The sequence below is a fragment of the Henckelia pumila genome, chromosome 1, assembly GCF_033568475.1.
Source record: "Henckelia pumila isolate YLH828 chromosome 1, ASM3356847v2, whole genome shotgun sequence".
Lineage (NCBI taxonomy): Eukaryota > Viridiplantae > Streptophyta > Magnoliopsida > Lamiales > Gesneriaceae > Henckelia > Henckelia pumila.
This window is the reverse complement of record NC_133120.1, coordinates 107,252,808-107,278,348: the sequence shown is the minus strand read 5'-3', so window position 1 is coordinate 107,278,348 and position 25,541 is coordinate 107,252,808. Positions and strand designations below refer to the sequence as shown.

Below are 25,541 nucleotides of genomic sequence, written 5' to 3'. Positions count from 1 at the left end.
AAAAAATTAGTTTGAAAGTTTTAAAGGGACATAAAACTAAAAGAAAAGAAAAGTGCGTGGTGCTATAATTACAAAAAACAATTCATAAGTTCCCCCCCCCCCTATTCAATTTTGGGATAAAAAATGAATAGTTTATCTTTTCTTCTTTTTTTTTTTTGTCTTTTATTATTTTTCAACTTTCAAATTAAATTTCTGCTTCAAAAATATTATTTTTACAAGTGTAGATATGAATAGTCCAATCCGATCAACTTGTTTTACGAGTATAACTCTGTACGACACTTTTATACTAGAGACCTATTATTTTGTATATAATTGAAAATCAAAATGTATTGCTAAATTGTTTCTCATACGCGATTCCGCGAACACCTAGCTATACAATCTTTATCTAAAGATTTTAGAAAAATTAATTTTGTCTCCACTTTATACAAAATTAGATAAAATAATAAATCAATGGGTTCGTAACTTTCACATTATATTTTGCGGCACAAGTAATTAATTTTTCCATAAATTTGCAGCGAAGTTCGTTTGATAGCCCCGATTGGCGGGAAAATATCCATCCAGTGTGTGTTTTTTACACCAAATGATTCATTTCCCCGTGGAACCCTAATTCAATATGAATTAATGCTCTCCGTGCATTTCACTACTGGATTTCACGAGAAAGTATAATTCCCGATTCTCTCTATCTCCCCTTGCTCTAGAAGATAGGGTTTCTTCTCTGTTTATAAAGCTCGGTATTTACTTACGTTTCCTTGTCAAATAATTTAATTTATTTACTTTTCAGGTGTCACAAGGGTTTCAATCTCGATATACATGTAAAATCGTTTTTTTTTTTTAAAATTCTTTCTTTGATAGGGTTTGCTGAAAATGGCTGACATGTTTGAAGATGAAGCCGATACTGAGCCCACGATTTCAATCGGAGACTACCTCAAGGCCGTCGAAGAAGAAGAGCTGGTCAGTGAATTCTGTGGTTATCTTTGTCGTTTCCAGTTACAATTTATTTCGTTTTTTCGTGGGAAGATCTGATTTTGGTAGAGTGGTGTTTATTTGTTATTGAGATGTTGGACCTGTCAAGGTGAAAAATAATATTAGTCTGGATTTACGATGGAATTCGGATGTAGTTGCGGAAATGACGCTGAAAGATATCCCTAAATTTAGATTTGATCTCGTGTGAAGATTTGAGGCTTGAATTTAATATATGTGATGTATTTTCAATTAAGAGAATTCAAATTTTCAATTAATGTTGGAACAAGCAATTATGGAGTTTATACATCTGTTTATTATATTTTCATAGGCTTTAGTAATTGATGACATCTAAAGTTTAACTGTATGCGCAAACCAGCAGGGTATAAATTCTGATGGTTGAGAGTGGTATGACTTCCGCGTATTTTTCGACCAACTAGCATTTAATTCTAGTTGCCCTTTTTGGAGTTCTTGGTGTTATTCTAAAACTCTACAAGCCTGCCTTGTTTATATAACCTGTTGATGGCGTCCACGTGTCCCTTTCGAGCTTCATTTGTGGTTGTTTCCAGTTTTACTAAATTGCAGTAGTGCTATTTACGAGTCCGTGTGGCCACTCGTTGGTTGGTAAGGAATTGTTGGTTTCGAAAGTAGCGCCAGTCAAATCGAATATGGGAATTTATACATTCACTCAAACTGTTTCTACCTAAAAGCACATTCATTTATTGTTTCATATTTTGATGCAAATCACGTGTTTGTTAGTTGCTAATAAGACTTGCTTAATGTGTCAACCAATCAGTTTAGAATGTGCAAATGCCAGATGTTTTGGATGTCATTACTCATTAGTTTAAGCAGATTAAAATTGAGCTACAATTGAGTAACAGATGGGTCTGCTTTTGGTTTGAAATCAATTAGATTGATAATGAAACTGAATTTGAGAATCAATGACCTATTTGATTGCTTATTGTTTACTCCGTTCTATTTTAATTTCTTTCTTCCTATTTTGAGGATAGTGACGTGCTCTAAGTATCGTTGGTCCTTTTCTTTTGCATAAATATATTCTAAAGGAAGTAGATTTGGTCCTGGGAGGTGATGAAGGCAAGGAGTGCACCTATGGTAAAGGTTATATGAAGAGGCAGGCAATTTTCTCATGTTTGACCTGCACACCAGATGGAAATGCTGGAGTGTGTACAGCCTGTAGCTTGTCATGCCATGATGGCCATGAGGTATGTCTTAGAGAATTTTCATTAATGTTTGCTTGTTTTTCATAAATTTTTAAAATGCACAAGTATTGGAAGTATTGTAGACTGAAGTTTCAGCAGATGTTATTTAGGTACTTTTTCTTTGTTGTGAGTAAAGATATGATTTGCAATAGTAGTTGCAAAAATAGAATTGGCTGCAGACTATGCATTTCAATGTTCCACATAAGTATTAAAATTTTATCTCATAACACTATCTATGCTTTAACATGGAATGATTTGAATGTATATCTGTTTATGTTCTTTTCGCTTGTGATTACCTAAATTCAATCTTTTGATTCTCTCAAAGAGAAAAAGGTTGTTCGATAGCTCTACAACTCTTCCGTTTATATTCATTCTACCTGCTCATTGCTACTGGTATTGGAAACGTTCTCTCTGCAATTACCCTGCCTCAGATATAAATTTGCAGGGTAAACTGATGTTAAGTGTTAGGAACCATAATTTATATATATAATAGAAGAGAATTATAGTAAAGAAAAACCCAGAGATGATCTCTGTTCCCCAGCCAAAGCTAGCCCTGGCATAAGCTAGTAATATTCAAGCAAAAGCCAAATAACTGAATATCTAACTCTAACCATTTTCCCCCTAATATATTTCTCTTGCCCCTCTCCCAAGTCATCCCTTCTAAGATAATAGCTTCGGCCCAATGTATTTAGGCTTATGACAATATCACTCTCTTGATCACTTAAGGCCCATGGACCTAAGCACCTAACATTAAGGCAACTCATTTTTTGTTGGGGTTTGTTAATCTGAGATTCATAAAATGTTAACTAACTAACTACTATACATGCAAGTGTGCTGTATGCTGAAACACAGAGAATGTTCATGATAACCTGACCCTAATGGAACTATGGAAGTGTATGAATGATTGACTATTGTGCTTCAAAAGAGGATGTGGCTTCTAAACACATCGGTCTCCGCTTTTTCGAATTTCAGTTGCTAGCTTGATGTTGGGCATCCGTTTCTTATCTTATTATGGATGTTAAATTAATCTCTTTACTGTTTGAAAAAGATCGTGGAACTGTGGACAAAAAGGAATTTTAGGTGTGATTGTGGAAATTCAAAATTTGGGGAGTTCTTCTGCAAGCTTTTAGCGAACAAAGAGGTGGAAAATTCAGAGAACATGTACAATCATAACTTCAAAGGCATTTACTGCACATGTAATCTGCCCTACCCCGATCCAAATGCTGAAGAACAAGTAGAGATGATTCAATGCTGTATCTGCGAGGATTGGTTTCATGAGGAGCATATTTTTCTTCAAGACCTCGATAAGGTTTGCAGCTTTTTTTATGACTATGTTTTACCAGAGCCGTAATGGATGCTTACTCTAACGTGCTGGAGTGTTAATAGGTTTCTATATTATCCAACTCATAATTAAGATTAGAATACATATAGGGTTTTTAATGCAAATGCCTGCCTACGGCCAGATTTGAAAGTTTGAGATATGTGAGAGTGTTAAACGTGATTGTCACATAAAAGTAGCCAATTCTTGTATGATAATGTATACATTATGAATTATGCTATCCCGAGCACCCTTCCCTTTTCCTCAGGTGTGAAATGATCTTCGTAGATAAACATATCGGGAAATCGTAAATATTGAATTTGCTAAAACCTTGGGTGGGATTTGAAATTTGAATTGTTGCAGAGATCATCAAGTGTGTATTCTCAGTATCACTATTGTTTCCCTCCCGCATTTGGGTTAGTTCCTACTTCCTAGATATACCTTATGAAAACGCACTTGGGAATTGATATGAAATCTTCACAATTTCCATTTTCTTTTCACTATCTTCCATAAGCTGTTTTTCAAAATCTCTATAGCGGATTGTTCATGAAACTGGCAAGAGGAAGCAGTGGAGTCCCTTCCCTTCATGAAAAAGTTGTTTTCTATGCAAGACGTGAAGATGTAAATATTGAACTGGGATTCTTTCGAAGTTCAGAGACAGACAATTGTCTCTTCAGAGTTTTGTTTCCATCTTGCAAAAGTCCTTTCTGTCATTTTGTAGGAAAGCTTAAAATTGCAACTGCTGCTTAAAGTTGTTCCACTGGGAATTACCTGTATGTCACAGGGAAAATATATCTTGACTGAAATTTTTTAAATCAAGGTGGGCAATGGCATTTGATCCCCTAGGTTCAATTGAGAGCGTTTCACTCTGTATCTCAAAAGTTTCTTATTTTGTTGTGCTCTACAACTGTAGGACCTAACACCATCCTTTTTTTACAGATCCCAAAAGACGATGACGGCGAGCCTCAATATGAGGATTTCATCTGTCAGGGGTGTGCTGTTGTTTGCTCTTTTTTGACGTGCTATCCCCAAACTCTTTCAGCACCATATCCCTCAAAATCTTTGAAGGAAAAGGCAGTTCTGGAAACCGCTCCTACTGTCATTACATCCAATGAGCTTGATAATGGAAGTTCTTCCCTTGGCTATGCCGTAAATAATGTTAATTCTGATAATGTTAATTCTGATACTGCACCTGTAGAAGCTAATACAGGAGATGCAGTTAATGGTCAGGATACGAAATGTGTTCTTGAAATAGACCTGGTTGAAAATTCACCATCACTTGACAAAAGCAAGGCTATGTTTCTATCCAAAGGCTGGAGAGACATCATCTGCAAATGTAAAAAATGTGCAGACTTCTATGCCAAGAGGGGAGTTGGTTTCTTGCTTGACAAAGAGGACTCAATTGCTGAGTATGAGAGCATGGGGAAAAAGAAACGAGATGAAAATTTACAGAAACAGGAGGGTGTTGAAAAGAAACTTCTCGATGATCTTGGTCATGTGGAGAAAATGGAGCTATTAAGTGGTATTGCTGACATGAAGAATGAGTTTCGAGCCTTCCTGGTATGTCTGCTACTAAATATATCCGAAAACAATGCAATTCATGTATTTTGTTTATAAAAAAGCATCTGACGTTTTGTTAGCAGGAATCCTCCGACCCCTCGAAGGCTGTTACACCTGCAGATATTAAGCAGGTTTTCGAAAATCTTGCCAAGAAGAGAAAACGTATGCCATAAGTCTTTGGAATCTAACTGTTGCTGCATATGATCTGTACGTACTTGGTGCATGTACTCTTCAATTCTCGAAAAATCTGGATTGCATAGTTTTTGGCTCTCCCTATAAGAAGAATTGACGATCTAGATGTTTTGTTGTGTACCTTGGATTTCTTGTAACTACTAGTAACTTTTTCGACCTCATATCGTTGATACTCTAGTGTTTTTATATATTGCATGCATTTCGGGGGATGTTTCGAAGATTCAGGGAGAAACGTGCACTCAGATTTTGTTATCTGCGTCTCTCTCAGGCTCATGTTTGTTCATGGGTCATGGAAGCAGCGTGGAGGTTTTATAATAACTAGCCATAGAGACATATACTTTAAGCATAAAGAACTCAAATAATGAATATCTAATGTTATATATTATTATTATATAATTACAATAGCATTCCGTGAAAATTTTATCTAATATATTAATCTAATTTAGAACAAATGATAGTTTGTTAAAAAAGGATACTTTCCCCTTCTTGAAAAAGCAACATGCATTCTAAATTATCAATTTGAAAGAACAAAAATCGAAAAAGTGTGGATATAAAAAGTGATATTTGAATAAACGAATTAAAGAGTTAGATAATGATATATTGATAGTTTTTACATAATACTTAAGTTTAATCAACTAATAGAGATGTTCCAAATTGTAATATATATATATATATTTAAAAAAAGCTTAAAATTTTGGTACATACCATGTTTCGTTTTCTACTGTGTCAGTTTGAAGCTGACACGAAACCAAAAGAAGCGGTGAGTTCGACCGCTCCCCTTAACTTTTCCCAATAGAAGTGTTCAAACTTCGGATAAAACCGAAAAAATCGTAAATTCAAACCGGAAAAACCAAACACAGAACCGAAAGTCGAAATTTGAAATTAGGATATAAATGTTAAAACCAAAATTTATCTAATTCAGTTTCGGATTATATATCTCAAAATCGAAACGGCCAAACAAATCGAAATTTTATTAAAATAATAATTTTATTTATATAATTGTTTATATTATATATTTAATGAGATGATATCTAGTGAATAAAGAATCATCTTTATAATTTTTAATTGATTGTTGTTTATTTAAGTCATTTAGATTTTGAATTTGAAAGTTTTAGAAAGAAATCAAGATAACATATTATATTTTAAAATATATTTATAATATTAATTAAAATAATTATATCAAAACCTAAATAACCGATCGATACAACTGAACTGATTTAGTAGAAAACCGAACCAAACCGAAAGAAAATGGTTCGGATATCGGATTATATATTTCTAAAATCGAAAACTGAAAAATTCAAAATAAAAAATAAAAATCGAGCTGGTCGATGAACACCGTTACTTCCCAATCTTTCTTCTTATTCCTATTTTATTAAGGCTTTTTTATTTTTTTATTTTTTTTAACATCCCCGTCCTCCTTTTAATCTAGTCAAAATCTCTCAAAGTCCTACTAATTTAAATACAAGTTTTTAAATTTAATAATTTAATATTTTGTTAAAAAAAACTATAACTGCAACAAAATTGATAAATAAAAATAGTTTTACTATTAATATTTATTTTAATAATATTTTTAAAAACAACAATAATAAAATTTCACCCCATCAATGAAATTTTCTAACTCCGTCTCAATTTTGAAGGGCAACGCTGTCAAATTTTGTTTGTATGATCCTCTTGACCATGTAAAGGTGTTCAATTTCGAGCTTACATGCACTTGGCTGAATTAGTTTTGTTGCCATTGTTCCATGGTATAACTGTTTGGATGCATTGCCTTTTATTTATTTATTTTTAGATAGATCAACTTTGTCGGTATAGCTCTTAAAATATAAGCTAACATGACGAGCTCTCTCATTCGAAACTCAATTATAACAATCTTTTACTCCAATAATATATATATATAATCTACACACACGATGTTAGACAATAGACATTCAAAATTGGTGCGACTGTACTTGATGAGTGTTGATCGACTGAAATGGTCTAAAAGTTTTTTTAACTTTCTCTTGCACGAGATTCAAGGAGGGCTTTTAAACTAGGCAAATTATAAAGATAATGGTTGGGGTAACATTTTAATTTGGTTAGATTATGAATGTTTTATAATATATATTTTTTTAATAACATACATATAATTGTGATGTACAAGAAAATACTGTTCGTTCCAAAGAAAACACACCTAGATAGGTATCAAGGTATGTGTATATATAATCATCTATATATAAACAAAATTAAAATATAATAACGAAATATAAATAATATTTTTTAATTTCAGATCTGGCTTACACAACCTTACAATTTAATTTTTTTTAAAATAACTAATAGACTATATTCATAAGATACAAAATATATATTTCTTTTAGTCTGTGTTTACTTGTTATGATAACTATAAGATTATATTAATAATATTATACAATTACATGTTTACTTACTTTTTGAGGGCCTGTATTAACTCATAAAGTCCAATCATATTTACCTAATTTAAACTTTAAACCTTGATGATTTATCACAAATAAATGGTGTGATAAATAATTATTTTTAACTAATTATGTTTTCAATTGAAAAAAATTACACTAATATCCTTAATTTACTTCCCAAAAAATAATATATGAAAACCTCATTTTAAAAAATTATATAACATGAATATAAATTTCAAATACTTTAAGATATATTAATACACTTCATTTGATTTTAATATATGAAAAATCGATCCATTTAAAAATTATAAAACATGAATAAAAATTTTAATAATTTAATATATGATTAATACATTTAATTAGATTTTATCCTTATTCATGGGAAATATTTTTTAACTCAATTTATTAATTTTTTTTAAAAAAATAAATAATATTTATACTGAATAATTTTGGTCAATTAAAATAATTTACATGTGGATTAATAATAATTTACATTATTAATAAAAATCACAATCTCAATTTTACAAATAAAAACTAAAAATAAGATTATATATTATACACAAAAGGCAAAATTGTAACTCATCATTTAATCATAATATCAATCACAAAATTGATCCATCAAAATAAACATGTGATTGTTCATGCATCATTATTCAACATCCTATAAAATTAGTTTAATAGTCTTAGTATTATTTATCTATATATAATTAATCTCACTAAATAAATACAACCTTAATATATTAACATGTAGTACATGCGCTTTGCTTTAATGCGCGCCTTCGTAACAAGGTAGTCATAGGTTTCCCAATGGTTGGATTGAATCCTTTTTTTCTTTTTTGGGTATGCCGCTCCGCGATCAAGGAGCGAAAGAATGAAGTGTGATGTTGTAATGTCCGAACTCCGAATTTTCACCTATTTTGATCTATTTAGTGATCATTTCGCTAGTTTTTTTGATCCCACTCTGACTCTGTCTTTCTTTTCCAATTTCTTCCAATAGTTCGATCTATCTCGAAAAATTGTCGGCGTTCGAATGTAGAATTGATGAATTAAAATAATAAAAAATAAAGATAAATTCTTTTCATTTTTTAAACGTGGATTGATGGTTAATGATAAAGATGTTTGAACGAGATTTTATTGTGTTATTAATAAATTTACTATACAATTTTTATAAACTATGAATTTTTTTGACATAAAAATTTAGAGGCAGCCCCAATATAGCCCCATGAGGCTTCATGAAATATGTTGTCGCTATTTTTTTTTTTTTTTTTTTTGTATATACGAAATAAACTCTTAAACTAACATAATATAACTTGCAAATCATTTTAATTAGATAAATTCAATTGGATAACTCATGTGCTATAAGACAACCGGAAAAAATGTTGCAACGATGATTTTTTTTTTTAAAAAAATAGAAATACTTATAATCTGTTTATTTATTTATTTTTATATATATTACGAAAAACGAGACTTATATTTAGATTCTCTCTCAAGCGTGACAGTTACATTTGAAGAAAAATCACGTTAATAAGGACAAATTGAGATTAAAAATAATTATCATAATCTTGACCATGCATTTTTTCGTCACCGATTACTCACAGCCTTCCGATCTAAATAAATAATAAAGATTACTATTTTAGTGTAATAGTGTTTACGCATTTTATATCAAATTATTTTACTACGTCACATGTTGTCATGCTTACACTGCACCTTATTATTGTTAATAATAAGGTGACTCTAGGAGTCGGTTTTATTTTATTTTATTTCATTTTTTAAAAAAGACAGTACATTGCTTTCGATATTATATGATATCTCCTCAAATTCTTTATATATAAATCTTTTGAAAAGAATATTTTCTTAAATTAAAAAACATAAAATAATTTCTCATCAAAATCTTTACTTACCCATACATGCGAAACATGCAGAGTCAATCTTTCTATAAATAAAATTTCCGAACAAATAAGAATCTACCAAATTACGATAACCAAGTAAATCGAACAATGTGTCAAGACACATGCTCAACAATCTTCAGAAAGTTCATGATCTTCATATATAAGTTCATGATCTTCATATATAAGCCAAAACTGTTAATAGAAAAATACAAATGAGTCGGCAAACACATGAAAATTAGTCCGTCAATGGTAAGAGCTAAAATACATTAGGACAAATGATTTTAGCAACTCAGGCTGAAACGGTCCAAGTACGATATTTTATCCCAAAATTTTAAGAGTTCACACCAAAATTTCTTGATGTGTACCATTGTTGTACAGTAAAAGTTGGTTAATTAATAGCGTAGCCTAGGGGTTAATTAATGATTAATAATCCAATGATCGTGGCATCTAGAAGTAAATATTTGAAATTGAATTGTGAGGTTGTTTATGTCTTTCTTGGCCACGGGATAGAAATTAGTTCAATTTAATATCTCTTGTCTATTGTCACTCGATAATGTATTTTTGATGCAATGGAAATTCACGGTTAAATTAATCTCGTAAATGAATAATTGTCATTTTGTGATTTTGATCATATATGTTATATATATATATATATATATATATATATATATATATATATATATATTAAATTTCATTCTTAGTCTATTATCCGATTTTTGGCAATTTTAATTTTTTGTTCCATTGAGATTGTTGATGCGACACTACTACACACATCAGTTACATCACAACTGCAGTGTCATGTCAGAAAATAGATTAAAATTATAATATATATATCGAAAATAATATTGATATTTAACAAGACAGACGACCAAAATGTCAAAGAAATAAACATACATGATAAAAAAACTGTTTTCCCTAAAATATTTATAGAAGTTTTTGCAAAGTAAAAAAAAATCCAATTTATGTGGTTGAGGCAATAGTTGAAATTTTTTTTGCACACTTAGACGATATTGTTCCGTTCCACGATTTTTAATAATTTATCCCCTAGAGCATAATCACCGTCATTTCAATTTTAAATTTTTTTAAAGCTGAGATTAATGGAGGACTAAATTTGTTATATGGGTGTCGAACTCGAGAATTCGTCCCAAATTTACAACGTCAGCGGTTCAGCGTCAGCCTATCTTATAAATTTGAATCTAAGAGCTTATACTTAAAAATCCATCGCAAAAATGAAATACAGAGAAAGCAGAGAGATTTGGATGTCTCTCTTGACTCTCCCATTGACTACAGATGAGGTTTGGCAAACTTTAATCCTTACGATGCACCTCCAATACTCTATTCTCATAGTTTAAGCACTCAATTTGACAATTTTAAATATCGATATTTGCATAATAATTTTTTAATTAAATTGATATCGACTTAATTCAAAAAACTAATATATCCATAATCTACCCATCTAGTTAAATTTGGGTGACATATATACATATTTGAAAAACCGATCTTCAACAATGATATGCATGAAATTCGTAGGTATTTCTTACGTTTTCAAATATATTAATATCTCGATTCAAATTAATTGTATGATACGGTAGCATTTGTATTGGTAGCCGTAGCAAATAAACGTCGCATATTCATACATTGAAATTCACTTAATGTGACCGACCTATACAAAATTTCCGCATAACATGTTATGTATCTTTCAACTCCATCTATTATATATTTACTAATCGTGTATTAGTTTATATATTTATTTGTCACTATTTCTCTATTATATATAATCACGTGTCAAGACAAAACACCAACAATTTATCAATAAGAAGTTGATTGATTATTGTGTTTAAAAATTCTATAAAAAAAGGGGTGTAAGCCCCCACACTCACATGCACCATAACCACTCCTATCAACTCTACTCCATGACTGAATAAATTACTCATTCTTTGTTCATCAAACAACAAGACGAGCCCATATATCTTTCTCCAAGAGGGATACTACAAAGTCCCAATAAAAGAATGGGAAATTGCATGAATTCTTGCAAGAAAACCCCACAAAAAGAGAGGAAACCCCGTGAAAAGGATCCGAATTCGGACGAGGCTACGAAGAGCGGGAAAACGAGAGTGAAAATAGTGCTAACAAAGGATGAATTGGAGTGGCTTTTGATGGAGGTGAAAAATACAGGAGGGAAAAGGCTAGAGGATGTTTTGAGAGAGATACAAAGAAGTAGGGAAAATGGTTTGGCTCGGAGGCCTCGTTTGGATAGCATTGTTGAAGAAATGCAAGAGGATATGGAATAATGGGGAGATATTATATAGATGAATACATAGATGAGCTAAGTTATTTTAGTTATCTTGATAAATTTTTATTATGTCATCTTTTTTTTTTCTTTTACTTTTGTGGGTTGTATAAATTTTTTTGATGTGTTTCATGATATGTAGACATATGAGACGTATTTGTAGTGGAGTTATTTTGATTTGAATGTATGTTTTATTGTGCATCAATATTGTCTTATATTTTATAGCTTCTATGGTTTTGTTGATCCTTTCTTTTCATTAAATCCCCACTATGAAATTTTGTGTATTTCGTCTCATTTTGAATTAAACTTTGTGATCATGTCCAAAACATAAAATAATCAATATGTTTTTCATTAAATCTCCCACTATTATATTGAGCATAGAAGAATGGATTTGAGATGGTGAAACATCACAAATTCTTGTTCAACCAAAGTTATCAATAATAATCGTAATAGATTTCAAATATGAGTGTCATTTTAAATTTATGGTCTCTCAAATCAAATGAGATCCATTAATCCAAACAGAACCTTAAATTTATTTATTTTAACTTATTTTGAATCAAATAACTCCTTTTTTTTAAAAAAAAACAAATAATGTGTGAAGCTAAGTAATAAACTAATAATTCTATTACCACCCGTTAGGCGTTAACTGGATGAGAGTTATTCATGGTAATATTATCATTATACCAAGAAAGTTCTTTCTTTTTAAAAAAAAGAAAACTTGAATTATCACTGAAGGGGCAAATTAATTGAATGTGGATTTTAATTTTAAGCAAGAAACAAGGAACAAGTGGGTGTCCCTGAACAAAATTAAAAATAATAAAATTACGATACACAGAACAACGAAGAAATAGAGGAGACTAAAAAGTGACGTATATCACACGAAATCAATTTTTTTTTTTTAATAATACAGGAGTCGAGATCATGATATATATTTTATCATTTGGATTTTGGATGCTAAGAATTTCCATTAAAAATGGGGGAAAATAAAGGAATTTCCATTCACGACTTTCTAATACAAATTAGTTTGCCTTCTCAAAATAGATTAGATCACTTGTCACCAAGATCCAAGATTTCATATCCACCCCTCTATTTGAACCAAATCCAATGATTATTTGATGGTTTAGTTAAAGTCAATTCTTGGCTTCAATTCTGAATCGATTGACCTTTCTTCAAAATAATTTGAATATGGATCGGAGCTGACGATAAAATATGATAGGCTAGATATATTTTCTACTAAAAAAGAGTTTCATTTTCATTGTTAAGAGTTTAGACAACTTAAAAAAATTTAAAAAATTCAACTCTATCTTTTGCTCAAGAATTCGAATTTCATTGTGATTAGTATAACTGTATAATTATAACGTAAGGTTGCGTTTACTTGGCTTGATAAACTTATGATGAGTTTATTAATTCAACTTTATCTTTTGTTTACTTACAAAAAGTTAATTTTCCACAAATCTAATTGCCTTTCATTCAACCTTCATTTCACGTGATACCTCATCCTTCATTTCTCAAGGTATAATAACTCATCCTGATCTATATTTGTGGAAAAAAAATCTACATAAAACCTAATCTACTTTCTCTTGATTTATAATTCTATCTTTGAATTTTGTTTATAAATATCAATAACATATTATGTTTATTTTTATCTAGAGGATATTCATGCTTATAGAAGTTTTAATTGTTAAATTAATTTTTTTATGCAATTTTAATTTTCAAAATTAATTACAACCTCACTGTATTTATGGCTAAAAAGTTAGTTTTGTTTCTTGCATATTATAGTTTATCGTATTATGATGCATGTGGTAAATGTTTTGAATTGTATTTGATGTATCATATACCATTTTACTTTCCTCGTTCATGAGAGGAAGATTTTTTTTTCTTAAATTTATCAATTTTATTTAACTATGAAAAATACATATTTTTATACCAATAATTTTGTTAAATGAAAATGTTTCACATGTGAATCAATAATAATTTAAAATATTCAATAATAATTCAATCCAAATTTTATGAATACAAAAATAAACTTAAGATTATTTATTATAGATGGAGGGTAAAAATGTAATTCATCCCTCAATCATTATTTCAATCTCAAAATTAATAACTCAAAGTAAACATATTACTGTTTATCCATTATTATTTCACATCCTTTAAAGTCATTTTAATAGTTTTAGTATGATTTATCCATATGTAATCACATCCCACTAAGTAAACACAGCCTAAATAAATATAAGATTAATTTGAATATCAAATTATTCAATCAAAATGCTTTCTTGAAGAATTATTAATTAGATAGAAAAAAGAAAATAAACATTCTATCATTCCCATTTTCCTTCTAAAAGATGTGTTGCTCCATCTATCTAGTCCATGAATAAACTTCAACTAAAGTTTTTTTTAGCTGGATGATAAAATTTATATATTATTCTCTATTTGGTTCATGAAATGCTTAGCATGCATATATTATAAATAAAATTCCGCTCATATTAGAATATAAAACATATAAATCGATCAATAATTAATTGAGGGCCTAACGGTGTTACTTCCTATAGGTTGAAATCAGAGCTTCAAAAAAAATCAGAGCTTCATGTTTTGAATATTGGTTAAAATATATCCAGTCACAGGTTATATTACAAGGGGGTGTAGCTCATATGGTAGAGCGCTCGCTTCGCATGCGAGAGGCACGGGGTTCGATTCCCCGCACCTCCATAATTTTTTTCTTGCTTTGAAACAATTCCCATTTTTACGCCATAAAATTACATTTTTTCTCCTCCTCACGACCTCTCAATCCTCATCCACAATCTGCATTCTCTTTCTTGTTCTTCTCGCTCAATTCCCCAAAGCCCACCATTTCTTTCTTCCGTATGCTCCAGCCAAAAAACCAACGCACATGACTCTTCAGCTGTGCTGCTGCTTCTCCCCGTCACTCCCTCTTCCCGCTTCCTACCCACCAAAACACCACCACTGTTGCTTTCTTTTTCCCACAAAGAACAGCCATCCCACCTCGTTTCCAAGTTTCCATCTTTCTAAGAATCTTGTTGCGGCAGCTACGAATCCGGTGTCGTCATCTGAGGGAGGAAAGTTGGTTTCTGAACTGTTGGATGATGAGTTGTTGGGCCGGGTTTCTGCCGCCAAGGATGCGGCTGAGGTGCTGGCTTTGATTGCGGAAGAGAGTCAGAAGAATGGGGGTGTTGTGAGTGCTTCTGACTGTCATTTGATTCTTTCTGCTGCGCTTGATCGTGGCAATGCTGAGTTGGCTCTCTCTGTTTTTTCCTCCATGCGCTCGAGCTTTGGCTCTGGTATAAATCTGCGTGTGCGTATGTATGCGTGATATTATATTTATGGGATTTGTGGAAATGTGGTGAAGAATGTTTATTTGAAATTTATGGAGTAATGCGGTTTATATATATATGAAAAAGATGGGGGCTTCGATAAGCTCTTTTATTAATACTGGTTTCTTAAGTGAAACATTTTTGGGAGATATCCTGGTCTCTATTTGTTCTAGTATGCATGTTTGTGTGATTATAGTTTGATGTATGCTGTCATGGTATCCTTGCAGCCACGTGCTTTGTGTTAATTCCTTTTGTATGATTGTTCTTGGGATTCAAATTATGTCCCCACCAAGTTGTGCGCAGAGAGGACCTATGACAATGCTCGCATTCAACAAATGAAAACCATTCTGTTTTCTGATAAAAAAAACTACAGGATTGTAACACACTGATGCAATCAGATGAAGAATTAGAATGTCATTTCTTTGAAATGATTTTATCCATCCTCATGCTTTTGAATATTGAATTTTGCTGGTTGCAACCACTTATATCTTTCTCATTGTTGATTCTCCCCATGTGAACATCACGACTTCTGTTTTAAGGTGCAAGACGGGGTGAAAATGCTACATCAGTTGAAAGATGGAGGTGGTCAAGGCCAGATGTAATTACTTATGCATTACTAGTCAAGGGTCTCGCAGCATTATTAAGGGTCTCAGATGCCATAAGGATAATTGACTGTGTTTGCCGAGTTGGGGTGTTACCCGGTGAAGAGGTATATTTTTCTATGTGATAGAATCTGTTTTGCGACTTGTAGATGTAGAGGGTGAATTAGCAGAAGCAATCGATTTGATGCCTGTTGCAACTTTTTTGCACCTACTTTCTGTTGGTAATATTGATAAGTGAGAAATATGGCAGACTGGTCTTTGTTCTTGGATTGAATATATTGTGTTTTCCTAGTTTGCGTCCTGACAACTTTTATGTATACTTGTACCTTCCCATTTAGAGGAATGTAATTAGTGCTGATGATACAATGACATGTTTATGTGGTATATCTAAAACAGATTCTTGTCTGTAGCTTTGACATTTTGGAACTTGGACCACTCTACGAACTAAGAGAGAGGGAACCTATATGAAATTAGCCATTGGTGAATCAGTTCGATCTTCGAGTAGTCATATGTTGGAAATCCACAAATGGCAGTATATGTTAGATCATTTAGAAATATTTAACTTGTTGGTTTTAACGTGTTTATATTGTTGATGGAAATAATTGCACATTTCTGCTTATAAGTCTTAACCTTTTTTTATTAATAACATTGAGTATGAATACGCAGGTTCCTTTTGGAATGGTGGTTCGATGCCCAACTTGTATGATTGCTGCTGCTGTTGCTCAACCACAGCATGGTATTCAGGTATGTGCATTTAATCTGTCTGAATACTCAATCACTCATCATCCCGAATACTCTTGAAATATCTTGATTCTTTTTGGAAGTAATGCTGCATAAAATCAGTGTTGAATTTTTGTTGTCTGCTGATTTTAATGTCTGTGAAGGAGAGCAAAGAAAAGCTGTCACTGCATTTCTTTAATTTCTATGATTACATTCACGATATAATGGATCAAAGATGATGATTCTGCTACTGTTAGCAAACTAATGGTCTTTATTGAACAGTATAATTCTCTTTGCGAATTTGCCAGTTTTGTCTGCTTACTTGCCCTTCAATTCCTGTCATAATTTAGCTACTTTATGATTCTAATTACCGATAAATCAGACTTGAGTTGGGACTATAGAGTATCTAAGTTTATTGAATCGTGACTGTAGAGTATCTAAGTTTATTGGGTATGTTAAATAAAGATAGGTTCTACTGTACCATTGAAGTAATTTTTATCTATACCGACTTCCAGTGTATATCCTTCCTTTTATAGGCTTTTACAGTATTATTGATATAAAATATTTGGGCAATTACCTTCCAAAAGAAGTCACCCCAATCCTTTTCTTTCGGTTGTTTACAGTCACGATGAATGGATATAGTAGTTCTTTTTGCCCTGACATTTTATAATGAGCATAAATTGCTTGTTATTCCGTCGAACTAGTTCACTTAATAGGGTAATGCAAGTGTGATTATCTCTTACGATATGATATGTTAAGAGTCCTGTTTCATGCTCCAGCTACTTTTTCTTTTGGCAGAATGAAAATGTTTTCTGACACTATTTGTGGTCACATTCACTCGAAAATTTTTCAGATTGTGTCTTGTTCAAAGTGCCGCTACCAGTATGAACTAGTTTCAGGAAACATCCTCACCATTGAATCAGAAGAAATCAGGTAGGTTACTTCATTTTGATTTGTTTTCTCTCGTTTCATTGCCATGTTTTCGTTTATATACTTTTGTGTCACCTTTACGATTTGAGATATCAATCATGTCCACAACCTATATGGTATTGAGTCGGTAAATCAATCGTCAGTGGCCAGAAACTTATTTTGTTTATTTTTTCTCCGGTTGGTAATAGAATAATCAGAATGTAAATACATATGGTGTTGATCCTGGGATATTCACTTTTTCTAAGGATCTCCTCCTACCGAACGCAGCATGGATGTTCCTGCATGGAAACGTGGGCTACAGTTCTTGCAGATACTAAAGCAGAACATTCCAGCTGCTGTTCATTCCATTGTGGTAAATATTTTAGTATTAAATATAATCACATTTTTGTTCAGACCTCTGATCATCGTTTTTTAGTTGATATTACAAGGTTCAATTCAATAACATACAATATTTCTTTCTTGCAGGTGGAAACTCCATCTGGATTGGCTAGAACTCACAGGTTTGCCACTGAAACAGTTGATTTACCGGCTCAGGAAGGTGAAAGAGTGACAATTGCCCTAGCGTCTCCATTGAGTGTTTACCGAGAATTTGGCCCATTGAAATTGAGTTCAAGAGTGCCCAAATTCTACCCTGAGGAGCCGATGTGCCTGAAAAATCACAGGGATGGCCGAGAATCTCAACTGTTGAGAGCCCCACAAAAAGATTCGGGCCCATCCATATTTAATCCCTCTATATTATTTCCTGTTCTTGCGGTGCTGGCCACAGGAGATGCTGCCTCTGGAATAATAGATCCTAGCTTGCCGCAGTTGATATCGTTTGCCGCAATTTCTTCACTTGCAATCGGAGCAACTTTTAGTGGTTTGGTTCTTCCACAACTTAACAAGGCAAGTTCATATGCTAATAGCAAGTTGGTGTAAGATCTTTTCGGCATTTTAAAAGAATCATAGTTTCATATCAAACAAGAGTTTGCTTTGGTCCTATCATCATTGTTGGGGGCAACTATGTCTAATGTGGCTAAATGTTCGACGATATGATGTTTGGGCTATTATACATTTATAATATTTGAATTGCATCGTTACCTTCAGACAATGGAAAATGCTTGGTCCTATGTTTATAAATTGTGTGTGTTGTGATTCCAGCTACCTCAAAGATCAGTTGAGATAACGGCCATTAGACAACAACTTCTGTCTCAGTATGATTTACTTCAGTCTCGGATAAGAGAGTTGAAGCAAGCTGTGGAAAATGAGGTAATTTGTAGACTCGACGAATTCTTGTGCGATAATCCTTTCATTATACTGAATTTGAAATTGCCATTTGATTATATGACCAAATTAAGTTTATATATGTAAAAAAAGGTTTGGATGCTCGCTCGCATGTGCCAGTTAGAGAACAAAATTTATGCTGTTGGAGAACCTTCTTATCGGTAAGCTCTAAATCTTTCACGCAGCACGTCTCAACTTCAGTGCCATTTTTTTTTTCTTTTTCATAATCGCTAGAGAAGCTTCATTTTTGTTTACTTAACTTGCTTTTGCCTTTTGCTTTTAGCGCTAGGAGAAGTAAAGTTAAAAGGGTACGCGAAGGATTGGAAAGTTCTCTCAAGAATCGAATTGAGCTGATTGAAAGCTATGCTAGAGTATGTTACACATAAAAAAAATTAAAATATTTAAAACTCACTTGAAAATGATTGTGCCTTACAGTTTATTTTATGGTATTTTGTTTTCAGATTTCTTCAATGATAGAAATTGAAGTAGAACTGGATTCTGATGTTCTTGCTGCCGAAGCCGTCGGCAATGTGGTATACACCAAATTAATAAATTACGACACCATGTTATCTTAACTTCTCTCATTCCAGACAAATATCCATACCTTTCATCACCTGCAGGAAAATGTCGCCGATCAGATTAAGCAAATTATGGAAATTGAGAATCTTGAAGAGGCATGTCATTATCTGTTTACCAATGTTATAACAAGCAAAATTACCCTCTTCCCTCTTAACATGATCGATTTGTTGTTCTTTTGATGTAGAAATGGAGAATCCAAGTTGAGGCAAATGATGAAGCTGAAAAGCTTCTTACTTCCGAACCTGTTTCTTCAGAACAGGGTTTGGACCTATAGTAACTCAAGAATTTTGGAGCATTGTGTTACTGTTCTTCCAAAAATTATGATCCCGAGTGGCGTTTGGCTTCTCTACCGAACGAATGCACTGGTTTTGTCAACATGGAATCGGAAAAGTCATTCTCATTCTCGGCAGTCAGGTTGCAGCCTTATGAAGGAAAACGCGAAAAGGTGACTTAAGCTGCTGATAAAATGATGTATACTTCTTTGTTATTGTTAAGTACTTCTGGATAGCATTCTTTTGTGGATCTTGCTCTTATGAAACTGAGTAAAATCTTGGCAAACGGAGTTCTCGAGCTTCCAAAGTCAATGACTGTACTTTTACGAGTAATTTTGGACAGTTGCTACATTATTATGTGATTATTATAATTTATGGTATTTGATATGTGTTTGTATGGTTGAAATGAGCTTGTACATGATCATTGACTCGGTTTATGTTTTCGTAAAAAAAGTAATATTTTCATGCAAAATTTTCCTGACGTTTTTGAAAGCGAAGAACCAAAAAAAATATCATATCCCATTGACATTTAACGATGACCGAGGAATAAAGTAGGAGTTTTCAAAGAATGGGAAAAAAGGAATATCTTTGCGTGTGGAATCTGAGTATTTCACCTCTCTTTCAAGCCTCAAGGAGTTATATTCGAATCTTGATTCCTAATCGAAATAGAGTGATAATAATAATAATAAGAAATTAAATGTGTGAAACACGTATACTTTACTTGTTTGGTCGAGCCACTAAAAAGGTGAAAATGTGTAAAGGTATACAATGTTGTATTAGATATGATGAATTATATCTAATTCAACTGTCTATGATTTATTTATAAAAATTTACTAGAACTTAAAAAACTTACTTTACTCAATTTTTTTCCCTATAAGAAAAGACTACTCTATCTAGTAATTGTTTATCTATTTTTCTTTGGTAGAATGAATATTCATTCATTTGTAGATAAAAGAAGAATGTGAATAAAGCAAGTAAAAACAAGAAAAGTGAAGAATCCGAACCTCTCTATGCGACAAACCGCCATAAATGAAGGGCATTCCCATATTGTTCTCCAACTATATTGAAGTGTTCCAACAAAATGAAAGATTAGATTTTTATATATCTTTTTATTCTTCATTTGATAACAAAGATTAATCGATCTCAATGGAAAAAAAAAACAAAGGAAAAAAACAATGACTAATCATAAAATTATATGTTTCTTTCCATGTTCAAGATTCTTGACTCCCAGGTGACGCAAAGATTTTGCCGTGTCTCCCTTAAATATAATCAATTTGGCCACATGCCCACCAAACAAAATGTCCAATTTCTCTTGTCTAAAGATTAACAAGAGCAGAAATCCAAATTAAGAGCCTACCAAACACGACCAATATTTAAAAATCCTTTATTTAGACATCACGTGCATGTATATATAAATGTGAGTCGATGTATATATTCACTGTCTCTGATCTAAGCTCAGTCTTGTCCAGACTCCTCAGTCTTGTGTGCCAATATCGCATTAAATTCTTGGATTTGATACTTCCACCCTCAAGAAAGATGCCGTCCAGTATATTAGTCACAGGGGGTGCCGGATATATCGGAAGTCACACTGTGTTGCAGTTGCTGTTGGGTGGATACAAGGCCGTAGTGGTGGACAATCTGGACAATTCTTCCGAAATTGCCATCAAGAGAGTCAAAGAACTCGCCGCTGAACGTGGCTCCAATCTCACTTTTCACAAGGTCCGCTTTTGTTATTACGCTCATTTCTTTTTGGGTTTTGTGATTTTTGGTTGGAAAGTTGGAAAGGAATGATCTTGGATAGTCAGTTCTTGGATTATTTCTGTTTTTTCATGTGTTGGATCTGTGTTTTCTTTGGGACAAATGGAATGTGCGTATCTGGCACATTTATTGCTTTTGGTGTTGATCCGTTTGGTCACTGATCTGCAATGCCCTTATTGGACTCGGTCTCTGTTATGTATAAATGTGTTGGTTGATTTTGCTGTTTGTGTTTAGTTTTAGATAGTCGTGGAATACTTGGCAATATTGGTTTGGTTTTAGGGTGTCGATCATCTAATAGAACAATGACCGGGTTGTGTCGATATCTTTACGTGAAAATCTTTTGAAGCATTTCGTGATGTGATAGTGAATTACAAGGCATGGTGTTTATGATCGTCTAATTTTTTAGCAATCTATTTTAGTATCTGAGACGGTCTCGTCTTGTTATGGAAGTTCTGATATATAATTTTTGACGAGGATGATTTGTTAGCGTCCATTTCGATGATTTTTGTATTTGACTGCAGATAGATCTTCGGGATAAGCCAGCACTTGAGAAGCTATTTGCTTCTGAAAAGTGAGTCTTCTTGAAGTCATGTTATGTACTCGTCCTTGTATCTGAAAAAAGCGTAAAATCTGTTTAAAGTTGTGAGTCGAATTGTTTGGTATCCATCCACTCTTCATTAAGAAAACTTAATCAGAAATTCGGTGTCAATTTTTTTTTGCCTTGTAGTTCTTTCCATAATCATCACATTTCATTGTTATTCAGATTTTTGAATCATCAGATGAGCTAGATCCTTAAAGCACGACCCCAATGGCTTTTTATGTTCACAATGGTTTAACAAATTATTTGAGATATTTTTTGTTTCTATTTGGTCCTTCCAAAACAGCAAGTGTTGTTGACTTCATATTTGTTTCTAATGCACTGAATGAAGGTTTGAGGCCGTTATTCACTTTGCCGGATTAAAAGCTGTTGGAGAAAGTGTGCAGAAACCCTTGCTGTACTATGACAATAACCTTATTGGTACCATTGTTCTACTAGAAGTTATGGCTGCACATGGATGTAAAAAAGTACTTGTCGGATTTACCTTTCAGCTTCATACTTTTCCTCATTTCCTGTTTATATCTTGTCATTACCGGGTTTTCTTGTATGTTAATTTCAGCTTGTATTTTCATCATCAGCCACTGTGTATGGTTGGCCCAAAGAGGTGCCATGCACAGAAGAGTTCCCCATTGGCGCTACAAATCCTTATGGACGGACGAAGGTGATTTATTCAGACAATTCTATGTGAATGGTTTGAGAATAAAGATGGGGTAGTCCTCAGCTTCAGAATAAATTAAAAAAAAGAACCGTGTCTTTCTTTATCAGCTAACTCGCTTGACACTAACAATTTTTCCAGCTTTTCATCGAAGAGATATGCCGTGACATTTACCAATCTGACTCATCATGGAAAATCATATTGCTGAGGTACTTCAACCCAGTTGGTGCACATCCCACCGGCTATATTGGTGAAGACCCTCGCGGGATCCCAAACAACCTTATGCCTTTCGTGCAACAAGTAGCCGTTGGAAGGCGACCTGCACTGACAGTTTTTGGAACTGACTATGGAACAAAGGATGGAACAGGGGTAAGTATGTTGCAGGGGGTTATATTTGGAATACATTGCCAATTCTTTATCTTCTGTTTTGGTATTCACTACATGTCAATATTCGAGTTAGCTGGGTTATTCTCAAATTTGTGGATGGATAGTTATATCTATCATCGTTTAAATTCTGATTATTTTGATATTTGTACCATGTTTACCTTCTCAAAACATTGTGTACTGCAGTCTGCATGCAATGCACTCAGAGAATTAATTTAAACTCTGTGCACATTGTATGCGATTGCATTTAAGTGGGATTTACTTGCTTCCATATTGTCAGGTACGCGATTACATTCATGTTGTGGATTTAGCGGATGGCCATATTTCTGCCGTGAACAAGCTCTCTGACCCTTCTGTAGGTATGATCTCCGAATAGTAGCTACGTTCTTTACTACGGTGTACTTGCTTCCACATGGTTGGACTAGTATTCTTCTACGCCCTGACGTTTATTCTTATGTGTAAAGACCAGCTCCTACTCCCAATTCAAACAGTATCCAACGGAATGTAGAATGCAGTTCTTTGTCATTATAATCAAGACAGAGATGTATATTTCCTTATGAGTCTTCTCCTTTGATAGGTTCTTTGTAATATTCACTAGATAGTTTCTGCTAACTGATTGTGTTTACTATTCCAGCTTTATTTGAAAAGCAGTGGCCTTTTCAATTTGTAGTATTGATGAAATATGTGCAACTGCAGGTTGCGAGGTGTATAATCTGGGGACTGGGAAGGGTACATCTGTGCTGGAAATGGTAGCAGCTTTTGAGAAAGCATCTGGGAAGGTAAATTATTCAGTTGATGTACAAAAATGACGCTTTATACTTGTTTTTTGATCCATGCAACACACTGTCTTTCGCTTCTACTGTCTGCAGTAGTTGCGATCCGATAATTTAATGACCATTGACCTGTGTAGGAGCTATTTTCTTGGAACAATGATGATCTACTTCTACGCATTGTCATTGATACCTCTTCGTCGCTCTGTTATTTCCACGCGTGATAACATTTTTTTGCCTGCTCATATAGAAAATTCCTTTGGTAATGGCTGAACGACGTCCTGGTGATGCTGAGGTCGTGTATGCTGAAACTGACAAAGCTGAACGCGAATTGAACTGGAAGTAAGTGTCTCAACTACTTTGAGTCAAATCCGCCCCCAGTCTCTTACATGGCTGCCTATATGCAATTCTAATTGTTCAGTTCGCTGCATAGTTTTAACTCCTTGAGATTCACTCTAATTATCAGTTTAAAGTCTCTGCGATACACTCAAGCTATCAGCTATAACTTTTGATAAAGTGGTAAACAGTCGTTTGTGCTCTTGAACTCCACTTGACTTACGCGACGTCTTTTCTCATCTTTTGTGAAGGGCAAAGTTTGGCATCGATGAGATGTGCCGGGATCAATGGAACTGGGCTAGCAAAAACCCTTATGGCTACGAGGCTTCAAAATGAAACCATGTCGCCCCCTAACCACATTATCATCATCATCGACGATGTTTTTCATCTTGATGTCTCATATCTTCTTCTGTGGGTTGTAATCTTTGAATGAACACAATACAAGATCTTTTAGTATGTGTTGACAATAAATGCAAAGACAATTTGGCCTATAAATCCTTCTTCCTCCTTGCACATAATTTAATGAAGACCATATTATATTGAACTACATAATTGTTCAACTATCCTACAGTAGTTTTTTCTAGTTGAAATTCGTATACTGAATTAATTTTTGCCAAAAAAAAAAAAAAACAGTTGCAGACAAAACAGAGAGGGGTTTTGTGCTTAAATTTAAAAAAAACACAGGGTTGCTATGATAATTTATTTTTTTATAGAGGATTTTTTTGTTCTTTTTTGTTTTCACATGGATGATAAATAATATTTTCCCCCTTAATTGCCCATGCCAATTGTTTACTCCTTACATATTTACACAGTACTTTGTTAATTACAATGAATTTTAAATTCATATGACATCATTTGAAATCATTATCTTTTGTATTATTATTTATTAATGTGTAGATAAACAAAATATAAATTCATGATTTGATTTATTTTTAATTGTAAACAATAAAATTATAGTCAAAATCTATAAATTTGAAATTCAATCTTTTAAAAAAAATGTAAAAGTAATAAATCAGATCCCAAGGAAGGGAAGGGGAGCGTGTCACAAATTAAAATGGAATCCCTACTACTGTCACCGCCCCACTGAAGACGTACATGGCCCATCTTTTCATGCATATATATTCACTCCTCCAGCGTCACATCATCATCTTCTCTTTATGTGTTTTCTGCCTTCGAAACAAAATCATAACACGTGAGTTGCACCGTAACCTCACCTTGTGTTGGGTCCGGACAATTAAGCTTATATATATGCTTTATCTTATTTAAACTGCCTCGTAACATGATTATACTAAGGTAGTATTCGAGAGAATTTTTAGAAAATATTTTTCACTTTTTATTAATAAAATTTTAAAATTTTGTGATATTTTGTTAATGACAAGTTGAAAAGTGCTTCGTATAAGCTCTTCCAAATACTACATAAATCTAATAACTGTAGTTTACGTACTGTCCATGCAGTTAATTAACTCTATTTGTTTGTTTGTACAAGATGCATGCATTCACTAACTCTA

At 33.0% G+C, this 25,541-nt stretch overlaps 3 protein-coding genes and 1 non-coding gene across 6 annotated transcripts; all 4 read left to right on the top strand.

Annotated features, from left to right (window-relative positions):
- Positions 1-517: 517 nt before the first annotated feature.
- On the top strand, positions 518-5,438 carry LOC140874740 (uncharacterized). 3 transcript variants are annotated; one of them, XM_073278110.1, is made up of 6 exons: positions 518-660; positions 853-951; positions 2,025-2,183; positions 3,229-3,489; positions 4,438-5,058; positions 5,142-5,438. In XM_073278110.1, exons 1-6 carry the CDS (start codon positions 622-624, stop codon positions 5,229-5,231), a joined length of 1,269 nt encoding a protein of 422 aa, XP_073134211.1. In that variant the 5' UTR covers positions 518-621; the 3' UTR covers positions 5,232-5,438. The 3 variants fall into 3 exon arrangements, with proteins under 3 accessions (XP_073134211.1, XP_073134212.1, XP_073134213.1); XM_073278111.1 differs by having other exon boundaries at positions 520-731; XM_073278112.1 differs by having other exon boundaries at positions 545-660; positions 782-951.
- A 9,032-nt stretch (positions 5,439-14,470) lies between these two features.
- Positions 14,471-14,543, top strand: TRNAA-CGC (transfer RNA alanine (anticodon CGC)). Its single transcript has one exon. It is a non-coding gene; the product is annotated as a tRNA-Ala (tRNA).
- Positions 14,544-14,628: 85 nt separating this feature from the next.
- LOC140893624 (uncharacterized) lies at positions 14,629-19,886 on the top strand. Its single transcript, XM_073302708.1, has 12 exons — positions 14,629-15,133; positions 15,706-15,875; positions 16,435-16,512; positions 17,342-17,421; positions 17,686-17,770; positions 17,884-18,303; positions 18,559-18,666; positions 18,775-18,842; positions 18,965-19,052; positions 19,143-19,214; positions 19,302-19,355; positions 19,445-19,886. The coding sequence occupies exons 1-12, from the start codon at positions 14,725-14,727 to the stop codon at positions 19,532-19,534; spliced, it is 1,722 nt and encodes a 573-aa protein (XP_073158809.1). The 5' UTR covers positions 14,629-14,724; the 3' UTR covers positions 19,535-19,886.
- An 812-nt stretch (positions 19,887-20,698) lies between these two features.
- LOC140876703 (UDP-glucose 4-epimerase GEPI48-like) lies at positions 20,699-24,528 on the top strand. The gene is made up of 9 exons (XM_073280510.1): positions 20,699-21,251; positions 21,812-21,861; positions 22,220-22,355; positions 22,448-22,549; positions 22,685-22,912; positions 23,208-23,286; positions 23,624-23,706; positions 23,948-24,039; positions 24,285-24,528. The coding sequence occupies exons 1-9, from the start codon at positions 20,958-20,960 to the stop codon at positions 24,367-24,369; spliced, it is 1,149 nt and encodes a 382-aa protein (XP_073136611.1). The 5' UTR covers positions 20,699-20,957; the 3' UTR covers positions 24,370-24,528.
- Positions 24,529-25,541: the final 1,013 nt, after the last annotated feature.

What these genes read in the sequence shown, in the direction of transcription:
- LOC140874740 (XM_073278110.1), top strand. Translation starts at nt 622, where the DNA reads ATGCTCTCCGTGCATTTCACTACTGGATTTCACGAGAAA. An exon ending in CCGTCGAAGAAGAAGAGCTG is followed by an intron (nt 952 to 2,024) that starts GTCAGTGAATTC and finishes TATATTCTAAAG; the next exon opens with GAAGTAGATTTGGTCCTGGG. An exon ending in CATGCCATGATGGCCATGAG is followed by an intron (nt 2,184 to 3,228) that starts GTATGTCTTAGA and finishes TGTTTGAAAAAG; the next exon opens with ATCGTGGAACTGTGGACAAA.
- LOC140893624 (XM_073302708.1), top strand. Translation starts at nt 14,725, where the DNA reads ATGACTCTTCAGCTGTGCTGCTGCTTCTCCCCGTCACTCCCTCTTCCC. An exon ending in GGGTGTTACCCGGTGAAGAG is followed by an intron (nt 15,876 to 16,434) that starts GTATATTTTTCT and finishes ATGAATACGCAG; the next exon opens with GTTCCTTTTGGAATGGTGGT. An exon ending in AACCACAGCATGGTATTCAG is followed by an intron (nt 16,513 to 17,341) that starts GTATGTGCATTT and finishes AAAATTTTTCAG; the next exon opens with ATTGTGTCTTGTTCAAAGTG.
- LOC140876703 (XM_073280510.1), top strand. Translation starts at nt 20,958, where the DNA reads ATGTATATATTCACTGTCTCTGATCTAAGCTCAGTCTTGTCCAGACTC. An exon ending in CTGCACATGGATGTAAAAAA is followed by an intron (nt 22,356 to 22,447) that starts GTACTTGTCGGA and finishes TGTTAATTTCAG; the next exon opens with CTTGTATTTTCATCATCAGC. An exon ending in TTGAGAAAGCATCTGGGAAG is followed by an intron (nt 23,707 to 23,947) that starts GTAAATTATTCA and finishes CTGCTCATATAG; the next exon opens with AAAATTCCTTTGGTAATGGC.